Source organism: Crocuta crocuta, unplaced genomic scaffold (genome assembly GCF_008692635.1).
Source record: "Crocuta crocuta isolate KB4526 unplaced genomic scaffold, BGI_CrCroc_1.0 scaffold422, whole genome shotgun sequence".
NCBI classification, from domain to species: domain Eukaryota; kingdom Metazoa; phylum Chordata; class Mammalia; order Carnivora; family Hyaenidae; genus Crocuta; species Crocuta crocuta.
In genome coordinates this window covers 1,484,432-1,511,362 of record NW_027529554.1, presented here as the reverse complement: position 1 = coordinate 1,511,362, position 26,931 = coordinate 1,484,432, and the positions used below count along the sequence as shown (strand labels likewise).

General features: G+C 34.4%; 1 protein-coding gene across 7 annotated transcripts in view; it reads right to left on the bottom strand.

Moving 5' to 3' along the window:
- RAPGEF2 (Rap guanine nucleotide exchange factor 2) overlaps positions 1-26,931 on the bottom strand; it is a 239,589-nt gene that overhangs the window by 33,985 nt on the left and 178,673 nt on the right. For all 7 annotated transcript variants that reach the window (XM_077761468.1, XM_077761465.1, XM_077761469.1 and 4 more), the window contains 4 exons: positions 17,821-17,952; positions 7,533-7,710; positions 822-958; positions 43-201 (listed from right to left, as the gene is read on the bottom strand). In XM_077761468.1, coding sequence (XP_077617594.1) covers positions 43-201; positions 822-958; positions 7,533-7,710; positions 17,821-17,952 — 606 coding nt within the window. The remainder of the gene's footprint in view (positions 1-42; positions 202-821; positions 959-7,532; positions 7,711-17,820; positions 17,953-26,931) is intronic.

The window sequence follows — 26,931 nt, the reverse complement described above, 5'->3', positions numbered from 1 at the left end:
TGTGTTAAGCATAAAATACACATTTTTAATGATATTTTATACCTGGCAGTCATCCACTTTTGTTCTCATTACTCCTTTCATGTATTCTTTGTCCATGGTAGGAGAGACACCAAAACTATTTCCCATACATAATATTTCAGCTTTTCCATCTGGATAAGTTACTTCCACAGAACCATTCAGAATCACTGACCAGGAATCCAGCTAATTCAAAAAAATGAAGACAAAGCAGAAAATCATGGTCATGCAGCTGTAAATGCTAGAATGGTCTCTACAAATGATTTAGCAGATTTTTCATTTTAAGGATGGAATAACTCAAGTGAAGTTAACTGTTTACTAAATTCAAAGAACAAGGAATAAAGCAAAGCACAGCCATGGACCTACATATTTCCGCATGCCCAGCAGAGTGCATGTCATTCCACTCTTTGAATTAGGACATTCTTCTCTAAAACGACACAAGGAAAAAGAATTCTTCTGTTCCCCAAACATATGTAAGCAATATAAAAATGATCACCACTGCCTTTAATAAGAATATCATTTTGTTCTGACAAAAGGCATATTATGAACATTTAAAGTTCTAAAAATCTGAAAAGTTAATACATCAACGTATTTCTATCAGTATCATATGAAATACTATAAAAAATAAAAATACTAGATTTGGAACATTTTGACATAACGAGTGTATCATAATTCTTGGAGTTATTCAAACTAATTGTTGCTTATTGTTTCTTAAGAGGAAAAACTAAGAACTGGTTTTTTGTTCACCTGCTGTACTGAAAGACCCTCAAACAGAAACTTTGTAAGTGATAGAAAGGTTCACTAACCTCTTCACCATCATTTAGCACTATGGTCCCAGCTCTTTCCACGACTGCAAACACCATAACAGCACAGAGTTCTCGTCTGACTGACATAGTCATATTGGCAAAAGCAGGCAATTGGTGCATAAATTCTAAGAGTTGTTCTAAAAGGCAAAAGATATTGCAAATATTAATCAGCAATTATTTAACTAGTTTATTTATTTGAGAGAGAGAGAAGAGAAGAGAAGAGAAGAGAAGAGAAGAGAAGAGAAGAGAAGAGAAGAGAAGAGAAGAGAAGAGAAGAGAATCCCAAGCAGGCTCCACACTGTCAGCACAGAGCCTGATGTGAAGCTCAAGCTCACAAACCATGAGATCATGACCTGAGTCAAAACCAAGAATCAGATCCTTAAACAACTGCGCCACCCATGTGCTCCACGATAACTTTTTTTAAAAGCAAGCATTCAAAAGGAATGCTCTAGGGTTCTTTCTTTTTAAATGTCCTACTACAAAACTGCCCACTGGAAAAGATAATTACTTCAAATATTGTTAATACAAAAGTTGAATTTCTTGTAAGTAAATGAAGAACTTTCACTGTGGAAATGGTGACATTTACTTACTGATTTAGGAATAATGTACACATTGAAATTCAAATTTTAATGGGAATGAAGAAATTAACAAACTTCAAATGGAAAATTTCTATTGAAAAATCAGCTGTGATCTTATTAAGGCTAATTAAANCTATCCTAGTGCCTTTTGGGCAAGTGGATGCCCAAAACAGCCGAAATAACCACTTTCAATCTAAAGATATTTCAGGATTTAGACACTAAGAGATTATTTTCTATGGATTAAGACAAATTTATAAAACTGAATCAATTAAAAATTTTATTATGCTAAGTAAAATGAGTCAGAGAAAGACGAATATCATAGATTTCACTAATATTTGGAACTTAAGAAATAAAACATAGGAACAGAGGGTAAGGGAAGGAGAAATAAAAATGGAGAAGGATGAGAACCGTAAGACGCTCTCAAATACAGAGAACAAAGTGAGGGTTGCTGGGGGTTGTGGTGGCGGTGGGGGATGGGCTAAATGGATGATAGGCATTAAGGAGGGCAACTGTGGGGATGAGCACTGGGTGTTGTATGTAAGTGATGAATCACTGGGTTCTACTCCTGTAACCAACACCACACAGTGTGTTAACTAACTTGAATTTAAATAAATATGATTTAAAACACTGTATCATAAATACAAATGAAAAGTGATATGTTATTTTTTTATCCCGCAGATTGGCCAAAAAATAGGAAACTTTGATCAGTCTTCCTGTTGGTGATGCTGTGGAGAATCAGCTTAAACTTTGATAGAGCTGTCGCTGTTGACAAGATGGATGACTTCATAGTCTTTTCTAGTCCTGTGGTCTCTATTTTTAATTTTTTCTATTATAAGGTAGCTTTACTAATTACTAAGTTCTTTCCTTACTCCTCACTATGGCTCTGTGAGGTGCATGTTTTCTCTCTCATTTCACAGGGAGAAAACAGGCTCGAAGCCATATAATTAGGAGCTGGCAATGATGATTCAGGACCGTCTGGCTCCAAAGCTCCTGCTGGACGTTATAGGTAATGAGAAAAGAGCACAAGGTGTATGTCACACATCATTTGAATACTTATTAGTTATATTACTTTGGGAAAGCTGATTAATTTCCTTAAGGCATGTTTCTCTCATTTATGAAAGAAGATATAATAGCTACCCATTGTTGGACAGTTGTGACAAATGAGATAGAGATAATAAAGTCCTTAGTACAGAGTAAATACTCAGTAAATAAGAACTGCTATTACGGTCATTGTTATATTCATATCATTCAAACTTCTGGCTAAATAAAAATTCTGCTATATTTTTCTTGTCCTCATGTGATGAAACTGTCCCTATGTACATTCTGTTAGGATTTAGTGACACATTTATGTTATTGGAGATACAGTAGTTTGTTAACTGCCAAAACAACACAGAATAGAATGATATATTCTGTGAAAACATTACATTTCTAGAAGGTCAGACGAAGTGTTTTTCTCGGCTCTGGCTGGGTAATGTCTCTTCTGTTTAGACCCTATGTCATTCCCCTGTAAAAGACTTTTCATAACACAGGGTGGCTTTGGAATGAGGAGAAAAACACTGATAGGTGGTACCCAGGGACTTGGTCCAAGAAGACACTGTTCTTCAACCTGACCCAGACTGATGTGCCAGGAAATCAATATACTGTTGCAACCAGCATTTTTTTTTTTTTTTTTTTTTAAAACCAGCCATTTAAAAAAAAAAAAAAAAGAAGAAGAAGAGACTCAAAGCACATCACTTATAGAATAAGTTTTGTTTAGCGAAACTTTGATTTCTGGAAGGAGTGGGTGTTTGTATTGGTTGTATCATAAATAAAATATATTTATTCCTTGGGACAGCAATGAACCAATTTTTAATACCACTGCAATTATCTATTATATATGAGAGGTAACAATCATTATTTTACAAATGACCCTTTGATCTGAAGCAAAAAAAACAAATGAATAAGCTGTGGTCCTCTGACCAATGTATCACTGTTAATTCTGCCATTACAAGCCTCTGTTTTATTTGGCTCTTACTGCCCTAGCCCTTACCATAAGGTAATAAAATATTACCTATAGAACACACATTTTGCTTTCCTCCCTCCCCTAATAATATTAGATTTCCTTGGACAAGTGAAGATTCATGGTCTTAAGAAAAATATGAGGCCAGAAGTTGTCAGAAATGTTTGAAATTCAACATAATATGATATAACATAATAGTATGTCAAATTACAACCACATATATGACTGAATAATATGAAGTATATTAAGTATAAAATATATTCACTAATACTTGCTATAATGACATGAAGTGCCTTGCATGGACATTGTTCTTGCTTTTTGGAAGTTTCTTGCTCCATTAATGGGTCATGTAATCAAGTTGTGATATATGAGTAATGACTAAGATTTAAAAAAAATACGACAGGATACAAAATATCTGTGTATCACATATAATATGGATAAATAATAAAGAAGACAGAAAAGATCTGATGACAGCCATATACATAATTCTCTAAGGCTCCGCTGAAAAACTAAAAATAAATAAATGCTTAATCTGATGATATCTAAGAGTTAAGTCTCTCAGAGATTCAATAATAAATAGTATTGCTGATTTTGTAAATTCTACTTATAACACTGGAGAATTAGAGCAATTAAATCAGTAAAGAATGTCTATCACTAATCTTCAAATAATAAGTATAAAACAGAAGCATTTGGGTATAGGGGCTCAACATAAACTCTGGTAATGCCACAGGGATCATACAGAATTCAAGGAATTAGGGTTAGCCACGAGTTCAGGGCCTGGAATGAGTAAAAAGTTCCTAGGACATGGAAAGAAGAAGCCATGGACTGGAGAAGCAGGACTACTTTCTTCTATGTTGCTTGTAAGTATCTAGTAGAATAATACTAATATTCTTATAGTTTTGTTAGGAAAGGAATATTTGTTTATGAAAAAAGATATTTTTCCCCCTAAAGTTTATTTATTTTGAGGGGTGGTGGAGGGGCAGAGAGAGAATCCTGAGCGGACTCCACACTGACAGCACAGGCTTTGACCCACAAACTCTCAGATCATGACCTGAGCCAAAATCAAGAGTCAGATGCTCAACCAACCGAGTCACCCAGGTGCCCCCCAAAAAAGACATTTTTAAAAACTTTTTTTCTGGTCAATGTGACACAAAGAAAAGCCAGAAAACCAGCTTACAGACCCCACAAGCTAGATCAATATAGAAATTAACTTATCTTGGGGCACCTGGGTGGCTCAGTCGGTTAAGTGTCCGACTTTGGCTCAGGTCATGATCTTGCGGTTCGTGGGTTCGAGCCCTGCATCCGATTCTGTGCTGGCAACTCAGAGCCTGGAGCCTGTTTCAGATTCTGTGTCTCCCTTTCTCTCTGCCCCTCCCCTGCTCATGCTGTCTCTCTCTGTCTCAAAAATAAAAATAAAAAAAAAAAAGAAATTAACTTATTTGCTTTGGTTTCATTTTGTATACAAAATGGTTACTATTAAGATATTTTTGAAAAAAATCTATGGATTTTTTTTTTTTTGGTGGTATATTGAAGGGGAGAAAAAAAGAACTCTTTGGAAGGAATCTTTGAAAAGTAGGTCTCTCTCTACTTTAAGGTGTAAAGTCAAGTCCTCAAAAAGAAATTAAATTCACAACCATTCAATAACTGAGTACCTACAGAGTTATAAACTGGAGAGCAAAAATGAATCAAGTCCTTTCCTTCAAAGTATGGAAACAAAGGTACACACACCCAAGAATCTATGGGAACCCAAAGGCAAATTTTTTAATTCTTGCAATTTTTAAAATATGATCAAATATTAGCAATTTCATTTGATTCAACTTAGATTCTTCCCCCACCCCCTCCATGCCATTCCTTCTTTTTCATGGAGATAGAAGAAGATGGTTAGGAATAGAGGCATCCAGAGAGCATCATTTAAAAGTTTGTAGTTTTTATGAAAGGTATCTGTTGTAACTAAATACTGATGGATCAGTTAGATTTAATAAGAGTAACAGCAAAAAAGCTAAAGAGTGTTCACATGTGGTTTTGTCCTGAGGAGACAGAATACAAGATCTTCCAAGATCTCTTGTAAACCAAACAACACTCATTGGGCTTTATCTTTAATAATAATAATGGTTTATTATTTTAAATAAAAATATATTTGATAAGAGCAAGCATCAGAATCATCTCTGCTTGCAAGTGAATTGGTATTCAAGTAAATGTTATTCACTGGAGATTATATCAGCAAGCACATTTAAAAAAGAGAGAAAACTTTGTATTTTTTTTTTGAAGGAATCAGCATAGCATTTGCTTTCCAGAAATTCTGGAAAAGATAGCTTCTCAGATATGAAGTGTAAATCTTAAGTTTCCAGGAATGCCATGCCACACATATTTTAATAATTATTTTCCTCTATAACTATACTAAAATATATTCAATATTCCAAATATATTAAAAAAGGAAGATACATTAACTTAAAAAAGAATAATTTCCACATCAAACTGTTCATAAGCAATGTTCAATCTTATTTTTTGAAAAACAACCTATGAGCAAGGAATCTGGAATAAGACTGCAAACTGAATACACTTCAATTTCACTTTCTCTGTAAAGACATTTTTTAAAAGAAGTCGACAAGGACAAAGAGAATAGGACAGTGTAATACAACTTTGGACACTGCAAATCAAATGAATGTGTATGTGTTATCAGACACCAGAAAGTGAAACCCAATGTTTTCAGTGGGTAAAACAGAACCACTCTAATTTATGCTACAAAACCCTCAAGAGACTTACAAACTGCCGGCACCTTTGGAATGGGAGTGCAGGTGTAGAGAAGGAAATGGGCTAGAGTCAGGGATGAATATCTGTGAAGGCCTTAAGCCCCTTACTCCAGCAGAAATTATCCAGAAAGGGTTAACGCAGAACACATTTCTTTACTGGGGGCCACAGGCACAGGAGGCCTCCCTTTTTCACTTCTTTCATGTCTGAGCCCTTTAAAAGGACATTACAAGCCATTTCTTCTTAAAATAGGCTCCATTCAGTTCATTCACCAACCTCATCACTCCCTAATCCCCACTTTATTTTTCAGACTGAAGGAAAGCAAGGATCTTTTCTTGCCTTCTTCCCTTCTGAGTTGCCAGGACTTAAAAAAATGTTCAGTACATAGAAGGTGCTCGATCACATTAGCTGAATGGTTACCAACATGTGATGTTTATCTATACTTACCAATTCCTATAAATTTTAATTTATATTTTAAATACCTAATACACGTTGTTCATTTTTCATCCTTAAATTTCTAGCATATGTATATAGTGTAAGTGGTAAAAGATTTTCTTCATAATGTTTGCTTCCCTCACAACACATGCAAGTAGCCACACATAACTATGCCCTTATTGTCCTATATCTAATTCCAATAAAGCCAAGTTCATGAATTTGTCTGCAAATATATATTGGCCAAAGAGAGTTGGGAGAGTGGGAGGACAGATTATCTGGGCCAGGCAAGGGTGCTTACAGATTCCAGACCTATGGTGGACAGAAGACGCTCAACAGAAGCTCCGACTCCTAGCATTCTAAGGAAGAGCCCAGAGTGCAGAAGGCACCCCTGAACACTACACCGTTATTACACAGTCAGCTCGTACTTGGATGGGAAAGTGAGTAAAGGGAACTTCAAGGATGGGAAAAACAGATACAAAGCCACTTAGACTTCTAACCTTAGGATACATTTAAAGTCTAATCCCCCCACAGCTCATCTGCTGCTAACTTTCCATTTCGTAGTCTTCCACTCAGTCCCACCTTCAGATGGAGCCAGAGTAGAAGTCAAGTCATTTACATGGTGATTTTACCAATTATCATTGATTGGTATTTACATATGGAAAGCATATACTTTATAGGAATAGTGCTCACAAGAAAAATAATAGAAACAACACTGTTTGGAAGACTACTTTTTTTTTTAAGGAAGTTTTATCATTTGTAGACTCCAGAACACAATGATTGAATAAAATTGATTCTTTAAAATTTTTTTCAACAAATGCTACTGCCTATGCAAGGGAAATTTATAAATTAATGACTTTTTAAAACATACTACTCTTGGGGTCTATTTTATCAGACCATTTTGCCATAAATATTTTCAATTGCTCTTAGATTCATTTTCTACTCCAAACTTACCAATGTCATCGTCTGTCCTGTCAATTGGATCCTTCTCTAGGCAATCTCTCACGATGTCCCTGCTCATCAGAGGATCAGATGCCCTTTCAATGTCTTCTTCATCATCATCGTCCTCAGAATCCACTGCTGTTTCTGGCAATCCACTCAGGTCCATATCACCAGCCTCACTTTCTGTGGCCTTAAAACAGACCGAAACAAGTTTTTAAAACTCTCTTAAGTAAATCTTTTGTACCTAAAAGAAATGACAGCAAGTCTAGCTTGAAATATTAAAATTTCAGTATATTGATTTGTCTGTTACTAAGCATGTATTTGATATCAACAAATATTTATGCACATATTAGGCACTATGTAAGAAGAATTACTTGAAGAAAATAGGAGTGATTTAATCTCCTATTAAACATTTAGCTAGAATTAATGATTTATCTGAAAAATTTTGATTTCTTATCTGAAGTGTCACATGCATTTGAAATTGTAGAATAAAGATGAGAGAGACAGTGTTTGTTTTCATCTGTTTTTCAAAGAGAATTGGCTTAAGCTAAGAGCTTAAGGGTAATCACTGATTCTGAGCAATTCCTTTCCCAAAAGAACAGGTGTGGATTTATTAATGCTAAGAAGACTCAATACCTTCTTTCCTATTAGATGGTCTTTGTGTAAAAGTGAATCATAAGTCAAAAGTGACTTGATAAGCATGTGAACAAAACATTAATATTTACTTTGATTATATCAATATCCACTCTGTAATTATAAATCACCAAAAAATAATGAAAAGACCATATGGCTACAAGTAACACATACTTTCTTCATTCCTCAACAAGGTGACTGCATCACCAATCAAATTTCAAGTAATCAAGTGCTTGAATATTTTCTTAGTCACTAGAGTCACAAACTTCAAACTGATCTCTTCTGTTGGGCTACCTTAAGGCTAGAATAATTATCTCATTTAGGTCATCCTATAGCCTGCTGTGATTATTATTTCCACAATATGTATAAATGTTATCATATCAACCTTACGTGACATTATATACCCAGAATTTACCAACTGCTTAAGCATCGTAAGAGTGAACTTAATGTTAACAACTTAAGTCTTGAATACCACATTTTGCCAGATAAAATATTAAACCCTTAAAAAGATTGTTATAAAACCATTAACTTCCTAGAAAATATGTATTATAAAGTTCACTAACTTCAAATAAGTTGTAATTCACATGGTTTTCAAAGATAATAAAGACATCCTATTTTTAAGAACAAGCAAAATCCTTTATTAAAAATAAATGAAAGATAAAAGTATAAAACGTTGAACTTGATCATCTTCATCATCACCACCACCACCACCACCATCCAACACTCAATACTTAACAATGTGCCATGAACCGCTGTTTTGTATGTATAACTCATTTAATCCTCAAAACAATCCTATGAAGTGCTATTGTTGACTTTTATTATTCTTCAAATATTCCCGTAAAGAGAAATTATTGTAGAATCAAGATTAGAAACCAGGGGGTGCCTAGGCAACTCAGGTGGTTAAGTGTCTGACTTTGGCTCAGCACATGATCTCATGGTTCGTGAGTTCAAGCCCTGCATCAGGCTTTCTGCTGACAGCTCAGAGCCATTTCAGATCCAGTCTCCCTGTCTCTCTATCTATCCCTGGCTTGTGCACAGTACTCTCTCTCTTTCTCTCTCAAAAATAAATAAATGTTTAAAAAAACAAAAGAGTAGAACCTAGGAATTCTGTCTCTCCAGTCTTAACTACAACCTAATCTATCTCTTTACAACAGATACTCACACAGAATGTGGCTTATATAAGGATCTATACTCTTTCTTTAATTTAATTGGAGTATTTAAGAAACACTTATTATTTTCTTATCAAAGTTTCACTTTTCTCAAGTCTTGATTTATACTGCAGAACATAAGATTTAATCCTACCTTTTGAAGCAATACAAACAGGTACTAATATTTTCTGTTTAACAAAAAGAATTTTAATCACATTTTCAGTTCTTTAGGTACAATTTCCTGAACTAAAATACATATATTATATTAAAAAATCAAAGGGGAAAATTAGTGTAGAAAGAATGCCTAATAAAGACAGAATTAAAAATGGAAAACCTAATGTCTACAAAAGCTCTTTAAATAATGGCCTTCATAAATACAACTGCTTGGGTTAAGACCATTATGAGCAGAGGTGCCCTAGGTGGGAAAGCAGTGAGGCCTTGGTGGCCTTGTGGTTTTTAAGTACTTGATAAAACATATGTAGCAGTTATTTTTATTTTAGTTAAATTAACACTTCACAGGACGCTTCATGCCATTTCCTCAGTTTGGTCATTTTCTTGATATCCTTTAAGTGAAAATAATCTCTTAAGAACTGTATTCATAATACAATATATGGGATCGCTTTTGATTTCAGTAAATCATAGAGCTTTTGCATTGATCTGAGACTATTACTAGTTTTTTTGAGAATTATTACTACTTAACTGTAATGTACATCTAAATCTGTATTAGGCTACCCATATGGAAGGTAAATTAATTTAGGACAGGAGTTATTTGCCTAACTGAATTAACTGTGGCACACTCAGAAACACATCTCCTAATTTAAATTCAGAGTTCACAGAAATTGTCTCTAGATTCTAGAACGAAACTAAAGTAGAACCTGACATGATGTATTATGCTAACACTGTGATCAGAGAAATTAGGCCAACACTGTTATCACAACCTTATTTCTGAAGTCTAGAAATGTGACAATTTGCTAATGCTTGCTATGTTTACACTTTCACCCCAGTTTCACCTTAACATTGAAGATTTTTATTCATCACCTTATATTTTCATATATATAATCAGCCCTCTGTTTACACATACATCCCTTAATATTACCAAGATTGAAGAAGGGACTACTAGAGACAGAAATAAAAAATAAAAAATAACTTCTAAATAATATAGTTTTTTAGCTTACAGTGTTTCTTTAAAATTTAAACGCCTAAAATACAGTAAGAGATAAAAAATATATTTTGTACCATCCCAAAGAATTCATTACTATAATTTAAATAAATTATATGTAAGTCTTAAATAAAACAAAAAGACTCTTTTTTTTTTTTTTAAAGTAAGTTCTATGCCCAATATGTGGCTTGAACTCACGAACCCCATGCTCTATTGACTAAGCCAGCCAGGTGCCCCAAAACAAAAAGCCTTTTAAATATGAATTGGATTAGTCTTTCCAAAACTGAACCCTCCATCCCATTGTGTAAATGATCATTAGTTGTTTTCTATCTCTGTTATGTGTATTTCATTCTTAAATCATTCATGAAATAACATTCACTAAACCAGTAACTTATTTTTCTAAATAAATATCCATTATATTTTAAAATACTACAGAATTCCTTTATTTAATTTTTTTTTTTTAAAGTAAGCTCTAGACCCAACATGGGGCTTGACCTGACAACCTTGAGATCAAGAGTTGGAGGCTCTACTGACTGAGCCAGCCAGGTGCCCCTACAGAATTTCTTTTAATACATTTTAATAGAACTTGATAACAAGTTAGGAGTCTACTAATGCCATAATACTGCTGCTTGATGAACAATAAAACTTTTGGAGACTGGAATGAAATGTTTACTGAACAAACACCAACTGGTCTACAGGAGAAGTGTACTAAACCTAGGAAGAATGCCTAGAACCTAGTAGTTACTGAATTTACATTTGCTAAATGAACAAGCACAGGGTTTAATAATTCAGATCTCAGCTCTACCATTTATTATGTGACTTTAGCAAAACTACTTAACCTCTATGAACCCAGTGTTATCACTAGAGTTCTATCCTCCCACTCACACGAATGTTCTTGAATCAAGTAAGGGGAGAGAAAGAATGCCAGTTACAGGTCACATCAAAAGTCAGTCCCTGGCTCAAGGGAACACATTTTTTATATCAGCATTTGTGTACCTTTACCTCCCCTCATCGCGCCGATGAAGCTTTTTTTTTTTTTCGATGAAGCTTATACACAATTTCTATCGGCAGCATTTGTCAAAAAAACCCCCCAAAACTCTGTTAAATAATTCAACCCCTTACTTACTGTAAAAAAACTGTCACTCAGACTAATTGCAACCATTTAATTCCAGCTAAATGGCTCATACAACAATTATAGGAACAGTGATCCTATCCTGAATGACTACCATGTACATGAAATCTTCACATCAATTCAGCAAATTAGGATTATTACTCCTCCTTTTCAGATGAGAAAACACTAGGAAAATCAAACAAATTGTTCAATGCTAACAAAACCAAACCTAGTAATTGTGTTCGGGCTTAAAAATCAGGTCTGACCAACACAAACTACTAAATGATTTGCACTATAATACTTTGCCCAGTTTTCTCAATAGACTGTCTTCATAAAGAAAATTGCTAAATCATTAATCACCAGGGACTGCAAATAAAAACCACAACGAAATATCACCTCATACCTGTCAATAAATAAATAAATAAAACAAAACAAAAAAACAAGTGCTGGCAAGGATGTGGAGAAAAAGGAACACTTATGCACTGTTGGTGAGAATGTAAATTGGTACAGCCACTGTGCAAAACAGGATAGATGTTCCTTAACAAATTAAAAATAGAAATACCAGATGATCCAATAATTCTACTACTGGGTATTTACCCAAAGAAAATGAAAATACTAACTCAAAAGGAGATATGTACCCCATATTTACTGCAGCATTATTTACAATAGCCAAAGTATGGAAGCAATTCAAGTATATATAGATAGATGAGTGGATAAAGATGTGGTATATACACACACACACACACACACACACACACACACACACACACACACAGGAATATTATTCAGCCATAAAAAGGAATGAGATCTTGCCATTTGCAACAACATGGGTGAATCTAGAGGGTAAGTGAAAGGACCTAGACATAAGAGAAATAACTCAGAGAAAGACAAATACCATATGATTTCACTTATATATGAATCTAAAAAACAAACAAAATGAATATACAAACCAAAAGCAGAAACAGACTTATAAATATAGGGAACAAACTAATGGCTGCCAGAAGGAAGGAGGGTGGGAAGTATGGGCAAAATGGGTGAAGGAGAGTGGGAGATAAAGGCTTCCAGTTACAAAATGAATAGGTTATAAGAATAAAAGGTACAGCATAGGGAATATAGTCACTAGTACTGTAATAACTTTGTATGGTGACAGATGGTGTCTATGCTAGTGGTGTGCAAAGAATAACGTATTGACTTGTCCAATCACTTATGTTATACACCTGAAACTAATGTAACACTGTGTCAACTATACAAAATACAGTTAAAATATAATAAAGCAATGAAATGTGTTCTGCTTTGCTAAGTCATAAAACAAATTTTAAATACATATATTTGTACATAAACAAAACGTTTGCTATTTTATAGCTTCCTCCAAACCGTATTACTAAGATTAATGTTAGTCTTTAAATTCTTCTATTCTAAATAAAGATAGGCACACAGGCACTTAATATTTTAAAAGTATCTGATTATATTTGTCTCAGGAGCAAGAAGGCAGGCTTACATAATACAGTTAGGCAAATAACTCCTGTCCTTAATTAATTTACCTTCCAAATGTATAGCCTAATATATAGACTTAGATGCACATTATAGTTAAATGGTAATATTCTCAAAAAAACTAATAATAGTCTCAGATCAATGCCAAAAGCTCTATGATCTACTGAAACCAAAAGGGATTCTATATATTGTATTATGAGTGCAGTTAAGAGATTATTTTCACTTTTTAAAGGATATCAAGAAAAAGAACTTGAGGAAATATTAAATGCCATGAAGCGTCCTGTGAAGTGTTAATTTAACTGAAATAAAGATAACTACTACATATGTTTTAGAGTACTTAAAAACCATTTACAAAAAGTTTCTGCTTATTAAATATACCATGCACATCCCCATGTTTAAAAGGGTTGCTTAGTAATCATTCTTGATGTAACTAAATTTTGTGGAGAATTTCAAACGTACATATTTAACCCACGCTGCACGTAAGTCAGACCCTGATATAAATTCAGGCTAGTAGAAGGCTATATTTATTGAATGCTAATGCTGATAATAATTTAACAGAGACAAGGTAAGTAGGAACTCTCTACAAAACCAGTAAAACCTTGGTTTGTGAACAGAATTCATATTCTGGAAACACGCTTGTAATCCAAAGCACTCATATATCAAAGTGAATTTCAAGAACCGTTGGCTCAGTTGTGATCATGTGACATTCGCCATCACGTACTATGCCTAATACAAGACATCGCTTGTTTATCAAGTTAAAATTTATTAGAAATGTTTGCTTCTCAGGCAGGACACTCACAGAACAAGTTACTCACAATCCAAGGTTTCATTGTATATGTAGAGTATGAAAATATTGGGAAATCTAGCCTGTGTAGTATAATTTATGTTGTTCCTAATTTTATACATCATTTTTAAAAACTTAAATATAGACTTTAAAATATATTTATGCCTAAAAGACAGGAACAATTTTATAGATTTTAGTATAAATTGTTAGGTTTCTTTCCAAAAATTATAATCTTAACAGGTGTAAGAATATATATCTGTAAATATTTATTATAAGTAAGAAAGGCTGTGCTAATCTGACAGGAAAATAGAATCATATTTAATACCCTTACACTCAATTACTAATATGTTTTAAAGATTTTATTTAAAGTATAGGTATCTGCATGTACTCTTTTGCAAATTACCTACTCTTGCCCTTTGAATACTGTTTTATGGTGAGCCGAGTATTTTTCCTATTAATTTGCATACATGAGTTATATTCTGACTTTAAATCTTTGTTTCAAATGACCTTTTTAATTATTAAATTTTTTGATTGTTATACCATAAGGGTTTGCTAACTCTTTGGTTGATCTGAAATTTAGTCTTAATTATGATATAAAGTGAGGCTATAAAGTGATCCACCCCACCCTGAAGATCATTTATTGAATAATCCATCACATTCTTCACTGGTTTGTAAGGATTCCTCTATTACATATTATACCCTTACACATGAATTCCATTTTACTTGAACTCTCTGTTCTATTGATTTATTTTTGAACAACTATTTCCAGTCCACCAAGCCTCTGCTCTGATAATCATACTATGTAGCCAAGATCTTATGGATAGAATTGCACGGTCTCATATCCCCAACTTAGGCATTCTGTTTTCTACTGCCAAAAAACTCCTACTTTCCAATTGCTTCCATCTGTTTCCAAGATAACTATTTTTCAACTCAAGCATGATCTTTCGTCTTCAAAAGTCTACTACCTTCTATGTCTAGTTTTCCCACCTTCAGCTTATAAAACCTAGTCGGTACTTCAATCACTTTCATTTGGCGTATCTTTACCCAATGCCCAGTTTCCTGGCTCTAGAGAGAAAATGGAGACAAGACAGAGAAGTTCCCTGTCTTCCTGAAGCTGTCATTTTAGTAAGCAGACAGAACAGAGAAAGCAATAATCATTTGAAAAAAAAAATCTAAGTAAAAGGAATAGCCAGGAAAGGAACCAAAATGCAGGACCTACTTTTCAGACAGTAATAAGAACTCTCTGAGAAGATGGTATTTGAAAATGAAGGCAGAAAAGGATCAAGCTAGGAGAAAACATTCCAGGAAGAAGGCATGCAAAAACAAAGCTCAGCAGTTAAAAGAGGTTGGCATGTTGCTCCATCCGTCTTTGTGATACACTCATTTAACAAAACTCCAGGCCTGGGTGCAGCCAAATCTCCACTTTCTTTGTGCTTGCTGTAGGAAAAAGAAATACTTAATAGGGCAGAGGGAAGTCACTCTGTTTTTGAGGGTACCATCTCAACTGAGCTGCCATTACTCCAGTCAATTTGTTCTCCTACTCTCTGAAACAACTATTTTGAAACTTCTCTCTCCTTAAAACTTTCGACCTGCCAACTCTCTCACTCTCAACAAATGGACTCAACTCTTGAGACAGAAAAACTGAAACCATCAGAGAGATGCCTTCAACTCTCAAAGTCTCCACTCCAAACCCACCACGATAATATTTACCTGTAGAAACGGAGGTAGGCTTCTCATCTTAAAGCTAGTTATTCCATTTGGCTCTTGAATTCCTCTCCTCCTACCCTCTTGGAAAAACTATTCTACCTTTTTCTCTCTTGTACACAGCATTCAATTTCAGCCTCACTGTGAGGCTGAAATCTCGTAAATCTCGTAAGCATTTATACTCACTTCAGTACAACAACATTCTGACTTGGGAGAGAATTTTTTTCTCAAGAAAATTCTCTCCCAAGTCAGAATTATACATAAATTAAATGGTCTACCATGGGAGATGGCATCCCTGGAAATGTTCCAGAATAAACTGGATGCCTCACTGACAGAAAAGCAGTAGAGGACTCAAATACAAGACTGGTCACTGAACCAGGTGCAGCTGTCAGATTTCTTCTCACCTTAAGAATTTCTGATTTAAAGGTAATGGAAATGGTCTACTGGGGATCTCCATTAAATATTAACTTTAATATAGCTTAATAACAAATCCTTAGGTACACCTTTGGATTCTTCCTTATGAAGGATATAAACTTAATAGGCTACATGCCTGCCATCAAATTTGAAGTGAATAGCCTTGAAACTCAACTAAAATGAATCAAAATACAGAGACCCTCTATTTCATCTATACCCCAAGCTAAAGTCAGACTGAAGGCAGACCGTGTCAGAGCAATTTGGAGTTCTCACCCAGTCTGGATTCTCAGACATCTGTACCATCAAGAATTTCTTCATGAACTTACCCTAGTCTACATAAGGGTTAAATACATAAAGCTAGAATTCCCTTCAGAATATGCCTCAATAAATTCTATGAACCACTTACTTTAGTCTTACCATATATATGCCTTCTAGGAGTTCCATTTAAGTTTGTATATACTTGACAGCAGTGGTAACTGCTACAACCTCAAGCTGTGTTTCCACTGCAGATCTTTAATGTGTATAATCACCTCACAGTTTAGAAGACAGGGGCTCTATCATGCTACCCCAGTTACTAAAAAGCACAGCTTTAGGTATCCCATTCATTGTCAAGGGATGCTTGAATAAATGTTTTTNATTTACCCTTATCCACCACCACCTTCTCCTCCTCTAACATCTGAAAATGTGATTACTTCCTAAAAATTTTATTATAAGTAACACTTAATGCAAAGTATCTATCTTTGCATTTGATATTGTATCAAAATTACCTTAAAGAGCCAGATAATATTTCTTATTGCAAAATAATAAATTCTTAATCAGCCAAGAATCTGCAAGTAATTACATTTGTGGCTATTGATTATTAGTCTGTAAGCTCTCTACAAACCCTTGAATTATAGGAAAGTGTATACCTATTACTTCCTTCAAATAAAACTAATTTTCTGAGAGCTACTAAATTTAGAACTTAAATATGTTTTCCCCTGATAGTATTCTAATTGTTTAATTACTTTTAGGTTTTTTTTTAACAGAAACTTAGCACTGCCTGAATATTTTAATGATCTTGAAACACTATAATGTTTCTAAAGAAAGGTATTTCTACGGTCGTCTTGTATCACAATTCCTATGAAGTCAAGAATTATACTTTGTAAAGTGAGTATTATGTTCTTGTTGTTTGAAACCATCCAAAAGTCCATATTAGTAGCATGTATTTAAAGACCACCCTACAGATGGACTTTTTTTTTGCATATTTTAGTCACTTTTCCTAAATTGCATATTCTAAGCCAATGAACCATTCCTTAACAATTAAAATTATTTTCCTTTTAAAACGTCTTTGGAATTCCATGGTTCTGGTTTGTTTTCTATCCAAGAGTATCATAAGAATTTATTTTATACACCTAACTAAATCTATACGTAATTTTAAAATGCAAGAAAAATAATCTAATGATCCAATTATAATAATAATCTCTTCCTCATCATATTCAAGACTTTAATAAGAAAAAAATTACTATATGGTATAATTCCGCAGCTTTCCCCTATGGGTTTAGTCAAGAAAGAGTCCTAAACCTAATACGTCTATAGTCAAATTTATAAAATATGTGAAGTCCAGAGAAACATCGCCAATGTAACCATTCCATTTAAAACTCTGATAACTGGTAATAGCAGAGGCAAATACAGTTAGACAGTTCTACTTCCCAAAACAGACATACTATATGTCTCTGTGAAGCACAAACATTAACATTTTATGCACCTATAAGTACCTATAATATACATACATATATTCACTTTATAGATCTTATTAAGAATCATAAAACTCCTTGGAATACATAAAAATGAGACAAATTACAAGAACAGCTTCTTACCTGATAGATGTCAGAAAGACTGCTGCTCCCAGAATCGCTAGTGATACTACATCCTGAATGGCTAGAAGACACGTGCGTCACCTGTGGGTGGAGACTGTCAGTAAGGTGTAGTTTTGTGAAATCTGCAGGAAGCTACGGAAGGAGCAGGAGAAACAAGATTACCATTAGAATCAAGAGCTCTTAAGACACTGAAACATTTTATTATACTCTACTCCATACCATTTACCCAAGAGTACTAAGAAAGATCCTTTTTTTTTTCTTAAATAGTCTGTTGTCAAGTTGGTTTCCATAGAACACCCAGTGCTCGTCCCCACAAGTGCCCTCCTCCATGCCCATCACTCCCTTTCCCTCCCCCACCCCCCTCAGCCCTCAGTTTGATCTCAGCATTCAAGAGTCTCTCATGGTTTGTTTTTCAAGTTCACAAACTATTAAATATTGTCCCTATTTATCAAAAATCACAAAATAAAATTTTAAAGTTTATGGACATTCAATGAGCCCTAATACTAAATACAATGCTTAAAGAGGTGGATTTGGTGGTTAACTTGGGTGAGCATTTAATTCAGTGATGACAACTTTCAAATTATATACCATTGAGCAAATTAATCTACTGCTATTTGTTAGCCACTATAAACACAACTTTGTAGCAAGAAATAGCTTAAACAAACAAAAAAAATCCCAGATTTGAGGTTCTTATATGCCTAAATAATACCTAAAAGTAAAAAAAAAAAAAAAAAAGCATCTTAGAATTGACAAAATATTTTGCTATATAAGTAACTGTGCTAGGTTCTATGGAGAAAACAGAATAGGATGCCTTCAAAGAGCTTAGAGTTGAGAAAGTTATGGACAACATTTATCAATCTATACACATACACATAAATATCAATTTTCTATCTGTTCAGCTTAAACCCTAAATAAAATAGCCTCTGTTGAACAGATTCACTAAGCATCCCTCAAGTATTTCTATCACTCTCCTATATAACAGAGAAAAGGTATTGAAAAAGAAAACATCCATACATTTGCCCATTCAACAAACATCTGCTGAGACTTTTTCCTCTTACTGTGTGCTGGTCAGTGAATGAGACCTAAGAAAATACTGCCCTTAAGAATCTTACAGTATAAGTCATTATCAGTTCTTCTGAATTAAAAAGGGGCATTATTTATAATATCCCGCTTATACTATTGGCCAGTAATACACATGACATTTCAAAATATATGCTGACATCATGCAATAGTGGTAACATTCTCTTTACTCCCTACATATTAATCCTATTTAGCTACTGAATAATAACGAAGAATGTTAAAATACAACTTAAGAGTTTATTTTAGTACCATTCCCTTCTCTCCTTTGATCCTTATCCCTTCTCCTCTTTCCAAAAACAAGATGCCATTCTGTAGATTAGAATAAGTTTCCCAAGGGAGGCGATTCATTTTTATGGCAATAACGAATGAATTTTAATACTTCAAAGTTCCAAACAAAGGGACAAAAAGTACTTATATCTATCACTCAGAATTGACTTAATAAACAGGTTATGATATTTAATGATATTAAATACAGGCTATGAAGGAATATTTTTGACTTCATGAGAAACAAGGTATACAAAGAAAAGTCTTAGAAACAAATGTATTAGGAGGCATATGATTAGATGTCAGATAAATGGGAAAAAACATATATATTGGAGGAGCTCAGAGAAGTGAGATATACTTAAATGGCTGAGATCATTGCAAACATGACATATCTCACTAAGTGTTTTTTAAAAGTCTGATAATTGAAGATGCTCTGAAATATTAGATAAAATTCAGGAGAATAACAATTCTTCTATAAGGAATAGATAGGTGGGTTAACTCTAAATTGAAAGTTTGTATATATTTACTCACAAAGTTTAACAGTGAAATATTTGCAGGACTTCTATAGGAACAATTTGAAGACAACAATCTCCCAAGATGCACTAATGACTATGATTTTGCACGTTGCTAAGTGATAGATATCAGATATTAAAATAATGTGTCCAAAACCAGGATAAATACTCTTCATCATCCCAGCTACATTTCCATTATATCAGTCACTCACTGCAGAAGGCAACTGGGGAAACATTACTCAATGGCTCAGTGATTTTAAAAGGCATAATAAATCAATACATATAATTACAGAACAGTAAACTGATTTCTATTGATTATCTTTTATAGACAGAAATTAGGTTGACATGTGCCACATAGGGTGATTTTTAAAATTAACTTAAATGTGTCAAATGAAGACATCATTAATGAATTTTTACTCACTAGCCACTTATTTATTCAAGTCTCAAAGGACTCTCTTCAGTATCCATAAGCTGGTCATCTTTGCTAAGAATTCCTTGTGCGGAAAGCACTAGGAGCTACAGAGCTCTCCATCTAATAGAACACACGTGGATCCAGCCTTTACGTACCACGATCTATTCATCCATGCTAGCTGACAGCCGCAGACACCAGAATTACCTGGCTATGCTAGGCTAAGAACCATAAAGGCTGTTTACAAAACAAAAAAGAAATATTTTCATTCTTAAGAATTCAATTCTATTTTATACATAAATACTTATTCAGTATCTGTTATGTTAGACTATTAGGCCCAGAGAATATGGAGGTGAATATGACATTCCCGACTCTAAATGTAACTAACTTCTACTACCCAGAATGTCATTGAAATTGGGGTTACCCAGAATAGAAAAATAAACATATTATGTTAAATAGGGCTTTTATTCCAACCCCCAACGTGTATTTTTTGCAGAAGAGCATGAAATAATATTATGTTAAACTCAGAGCATGTGTATACATAATATAGTATTAACTGAATACTTCTTTATATTAGAACAGATGCCATATTTAGGAAAGCCTTAAATTTCCCCCCACAGATTGGGAGAATAGTGTCATGATTAAATTCACTGACAGTACACTTCAACTACAGTTGGGATAAGTGTGGAATGGGAGAAGTTGTGGAAGTTGTTCCCATAGAGGGAGAGTCTGAACTGCACTGATATGACTCCACTGGCCACAACACCCTAAAATAGAGACCTGAACCCACATCTAGGGGAAATTGGACTTTAAGAGGCAAATGCACTATAGAGACTGGGAGTCGGGGAACAAACACTGTTACACAGACCCAGATTTAAACATGAGATCAACAAGGGTAGCACAGAATCCCTAGGGAGGTAGTAACTCACAGTCAGAGTAAAATACACCCCCCCAAAAAAGGGGGGATATGACATGCCAAAGACAACAAGATTCATTTATTCCAAACTTTTCTAGTCTTGACCTGGTGACTATATAAAATACTATCAGTATCCTATTTAATTAAATTTCAGATTAAAATGGGGCTGTGAATTATCTTGGGACTCTAGCCACCATTTATAACAGAAACTGTATAAAATGAGAGAAATTTTTGAAGTTGGGACTATATACAGCAATTACCTGAGTAATACTAGATAGTAATGAAAGGGGAAATGAATGCATTTTATACATTTTGATCTTAATACCAATATATTTCACAATTTATTTAAAATTTAAAGGAGTCTCTTATACTTTTTACATTTAAAAATTTTAATATTTGATATATGAAAATATCACTCCTCAAATTTTTCCTGGATCAAAGACTAAAATAGGAATGGTTGTGGATCACAACTGCAATAAACTACTATTAGGCAAATGACTGAATCAAAGTTTAACCACAAACACTATTAACTACATAAACACAGGGTAGGGGCATCTAGGTGGCTCAGTCGGTTAAGCATCTGACTTCGGCTAAGGTCATGATCTTGTGGTTTGTGGGTTCAAGTCCCATGTCAGGCTCTGTGCTGACAGTTCAGAGCCTAGAGCCTGCTTCGGATTCTGTGTCTCCCTCTCTCTCTGCCCCTCCCACACTTGCGCTCTATCAAAAATAAGCAAACATTAAAAAAAAAGAAACACAGGGTAATATTAAAATTAGATACTTAAATGCATAAAGTGAGCATAAACAAAATCATAAGTTTCATAAAATCTGGTTATCAATTATTTAGTAACTTGTTTTCTTTTGGGAGAAACAGGGATGCCACAACAATTAGCTGTAAACACGTACTATACAAAAGGCTTCAGTCTCATATATGAGCAGGCATTTGATGATAGCCTTTGATTTATTAGTCTAATGATTGGCATTTATAAAATTGCTTCTAATTTTACCAGTTAATAAATGAACTGTTTTGAACATAAATGCAATGAGTTTGAGTGCCTTGAAGTGTCTGACATGAATAAGTAAATACTTTGTTGAAATGGGAAAAATGTTTATAATGTAGGAGAAGCTAAGATGGATGCCTTCTTCTCTTTCCTTCTCTCCCCACTGAAGACTTCTTTATGTTCATATTCTCAAGCTCTACCAGGAAGAGCAGGTATGTTACTGGACATGTAATGACAGAAGTTTCATGTTTCCTAATGCATTATTATTATCCCAGGTTTGCTGAGAAATCCAGTAGCTGAAAAAGACTGAAAAACAAAAAACAAAAAATACTGCCACCAATATTTGAAATTTATATAACTGAAAAATTTCCCAATTAACCTTAGAATCACTTTATTTCAAGAAATAGTAACAAGTCATACAAGGTTTGGGGTGATTGTTGGGATCTGTGCAATCTTCCCTGGCAGTTTACCTTGAGTAACACTTCGAAGGTAAATTAAATATCCTACTCAGTGACTGAAACCTAACTTTATATTGAGATGTATTACTAAGAGTTTACCCAAATAAATACTGTTTTCCTCCTATCATCACAGAAGTTCTGTAAGTATTCTTTATGCTCATGTTTTCAAGCTCTGCAAGGAAGAGGTTGGTATGTTAACTGAACACATTAACAATTTTTTTCAGAGATGATAGTGAAAAGAGTCTCCTATACTTTCTACTCATTCATCACTGATTGGAAATCTGTGTTGTGAGGATTAAATGAATGGCGGGGCACAAAGCATTTAGGGTAGGGTCTGGTACACAGAAATCACTACAGAAGTGTGTCAGTTATAATTACCATATGCAGATGCTGTGTAAGAAACAGGTCCTTTTTAGCTCCAGAATTCCTGCAGTTGAAATCTAAGACTAGATACCAGTGGGTTACTGAGCTCCTCCCTGAGAGGGCTTTAGCGGCCAAAATCATCCAGCCACAAACACTATTCCCTTATCCACTTTAGAATTCAAGTTGTGTTTTAAAAGCAATTTCTATTCTCTTTGTGTGTCTGTACCGACGTACGTACACACACACACACACACACACACACATGCACGCATGTACCCTGTATTTCTTTTACTACTTATCTTTTCAGTTAATATTAGTCCTGACATTCTCTGACCTGTTTCTACATACAGCTTGAAATAAGCACGAATATTATTTATAGTTCATTTTAAAGTCCACTTTATACTATGGTTGACTTTTAATCTCTCAATCATAATATTTCTTTAAGAACACCAGATAAGGGAAACATTTGGTCTCCTGAATATTATTCATCAGAAATAAGTTTTGCAGAGGCACCTGGCTGGCTTTGTCAGTTAAATGTCTGACTTTGGCTCAGGTCATGATCTCATGGTTCGTGGGTTTGAGCCTCACATCGGGCTCTCTGCTGAAAGCTCAGAGCCTGGAGCCCATTTTAGATTCTGCGTCCTTCGCTCTCTGCCCCTCCCCCTGCTTATGCTCTGTTTGTCTCTCTCTAAAAATAAACAAACATTAAAACATTTTTTTAATTAAAAAAATTTTTTTTCAGAGTGCCTGGATGGCTCTGCCAGTTAAGCATCCAACTGTTGGTTTCAGCTCAGGTCATAAAATCACAGTTCAGGAGGTTGAGTCCTGCGTCAGGCTCCATGCAAAACAGCATGGGATTCCCTCTCTCCCTTTCTCTCAGATGAAAGTTTGTCATCTGAAAGCTGTATTTTTTCAAAATGAAAATGTTTTATCCATGACCTAAAATAAAACAAACTGCTTATACAATTTTCCACAGAAATACTGAGGTAGTTATTAATTATTATGCTTTATGGCCAAATGAAATGTCCCAATGCCTATTAAGAAACACAGTTTTACGACGGTTTAAGTGACAGCCACTCCATACTCACCCCACCCCATCCCCAGTCCTACCCCCCGACACATTATATAATCCCTTCTTCTTTTCAATTTATTTGCAATCATCAATAACCACTGATCTGAAAAGCATACACTTCTCTAAGGGATTCCAAAAAAAAAATGCCTACATCACTCAGTCCAAGAAATTGTCACTAAAATACATGGCAGCTGTTGGCACCGAGGTAACTAAAACTTAAAAATCATCCTCTGAGCTGCATTCCACCTATTTAAACCCCAACACCTTTGTACACTTTCTCTTCATGTTGGTAACAATTACCGCCATTATTTTGGGGTTATGTACTATGTAATGAGCAAGGGGCCCAGTATTTGGCATCTATTTGTTCTAACAGTTACAAAAAGCTCAGATACTGCTAAAGAAACGGAAGCTCAAACAACTCAAGTGACTTGTCCAAAGACACCAGATAACAGGTTCCAAAATCTCTCCCCTTTTTACTTTGTACCCTGACTCTATAGATTATTTATTATCTGGGGCCACATTCTAACTCAATCTTTGCACCTGTGTACTCCATTATTTAAACAGGAAACACTTTAAAAGAACTTTACACTAATATAAGCATAGCCTCATTTTCTAATGTGAAAGCCAACCCAAATAATACACTTTTTAGCAAAATTTGTGATTATCCATATGGTAATACTGATAATATCCTGTAGGTGCTAAAACTTGAGTCCTCAGTCTCTTGTTTTCCAGGACCAAGTGGGACTGGTGCTATGGAAGTAGCAGTCTCTGGAGAAGTAGAGAAGTTGCTGGTAATACCAGAAACCAGCTTCTGTGACCAATTAGACAACAACTCTGATGAGCTCCAAAGGGACTCTGCTTAGTTATCCCAGCCTTAAAAATGCTCAAGGGAGTATGAAGTTAGGGAAATGAGTGTTTAAAGTCAAGGAAAAAAAAAATCCTAGGGGATCTATGGAGAACCCTAAGCTGCCTTCTTTTTGAATAAAAATAAACAGTTGATTTGGGGAAAAAGCCTCACACAATTCAAGACATTAACCTACAAGTAATTCACTTTGTAAAAGTTGTAAAAGCTACTATACATCCAAATGCAAAATTACTAAGGTCTCCATGCCACACAACACCATAAAATGTCTGCGACTGACTAGCTATTTATCAGTGTCCTCCCTTCCGGGAAGCACAGCTTGACTACATTTCCCAACCTCCCCTACAGTGGCATATGTGCCTGTATAACTGAGTTCAGGCCTTAGAAGTATGCACAAACACAAGTGATGCATGACATTTCCACACCTTACTTTTAAAAATACTCCATAAGACCTGTCATGATCCTTTTCCTTTTGCAGCAAAAAGTCTCTGTTGGAAGACAACAGAAGCTTTGTTTTGAAAGTTAGGCAACTGAGCCACAAAACAGAGAGGCCTTGATTCTTGAATCACTGCTTAGAACGGAACTATCCACTAAGTGATCAAGTATATTTGCTTCAGATTTACGCAAAAAAGAAATAAACTTGTGTGTTTGAACTAAATAAATGATATAAATACATTAACTTAATACATTTAAATACCTTAACTCATATAAGTACTCAGTGAGACCTATTTGTGAAAAATCTTCCACAATGAAATTCTAAATTCCTTAAGGAGAAGTTAGGGAGGGCTCTGATAATAACCTCATAGTACTATGTGAATCTGGATAAAATAAACATTAGAGTTCTTTGACTTAGTCAAACACATTTACTGAAAACCCACTTTATGCTGGTATAACAGGCACTACTCCAGTTTTTCTAGATATAGGAATAAGAAAGATAAACTCCCTGCTCTCAAGGATCTTGCAATGAGTGGATGGAGACAAATAATAAAAGGGTAGTGAAGAATATTGTCAAATAAGTGCTGCATTCAACAAAGACTAAACAAGACTGATATATTATGCTGAGAGAAATAAGTCAGTCAGAGAAAGATAAATACCATTTGATTTCATGCATATATGGAATTTAAGAATCAAAACCAACGATCACAGGGGGAAGAAAAAGAAAGAGGCAAAACCAAGAAACAGATGCTTAACTCTCTATAGAGAACACAATGATTACCAGAGGAGAGATGGGGAGGGGCGTGGTTGAACAGGTGACAGGGATTAAGGAGGGCACTTGTGATGAGCACCAGGTGTTGTATGGAAGTGCTGAATCACTAAATTGCACACCTGAAACTAATATTACACTGTGTGTTAACTAGCTGGAATTTGAATAAAAACTACAAAGAGAGAGAGACTGATATGAAGAGTCACAGGATAGCTAGGGAAGATCTAAGATGTGATACTGAGATGAGAAAATTATTTTTTATACTTTATTTCCTAAAGGGACAGTTCTAATCATACCATTTTATTAGGTGTATACATATATATATACACACACTATATATATATACACATACATATATCTTACATATTATACACATATACATACATATGTGTATATATACACACATACTTCATATAACATATACATCACTTTCCATATATTTACAAAGTATATGTTATATTTAACGTTGTGTAAAAGTGAGATAAGTCTAGTATATCACTAAGCCAAAGGAATATAATTACTAAACATTTTATTATAAATTGTTGGTTATACAACTTAAAAGTAAAATCACCTAAGTATCATAGTGCCTTATGAACCAAATATATTTGGTATAAAATATATTTGGAGTTGTTCAGTGCCCTAAGAGTTGGAAAGCACTAATATTTGCTCGCATTTCAAGACACAAATAATATATGATGGAAATATAAGTCTTCTAAATAATTATTTGTTCTTAAAAAATACTGCTGAATAAGTTAAATGGAAATTTAAGTCTAAACTCACCTACTTGTAATCATACTCAAAACTTCATTGAATAGATTGACTGCTTGAAAAAAAAAATTCTATTAAAGTTTGTTATAATCCTTTAAAAACAGGAATTAATCTTTATTTCCCTAGGAAAAAACTTGGATATACTCAACATCCTCGATTCCACAGATTTTACATCCCAGCACTTTGTGTGTGGTAGTAGGAAGTT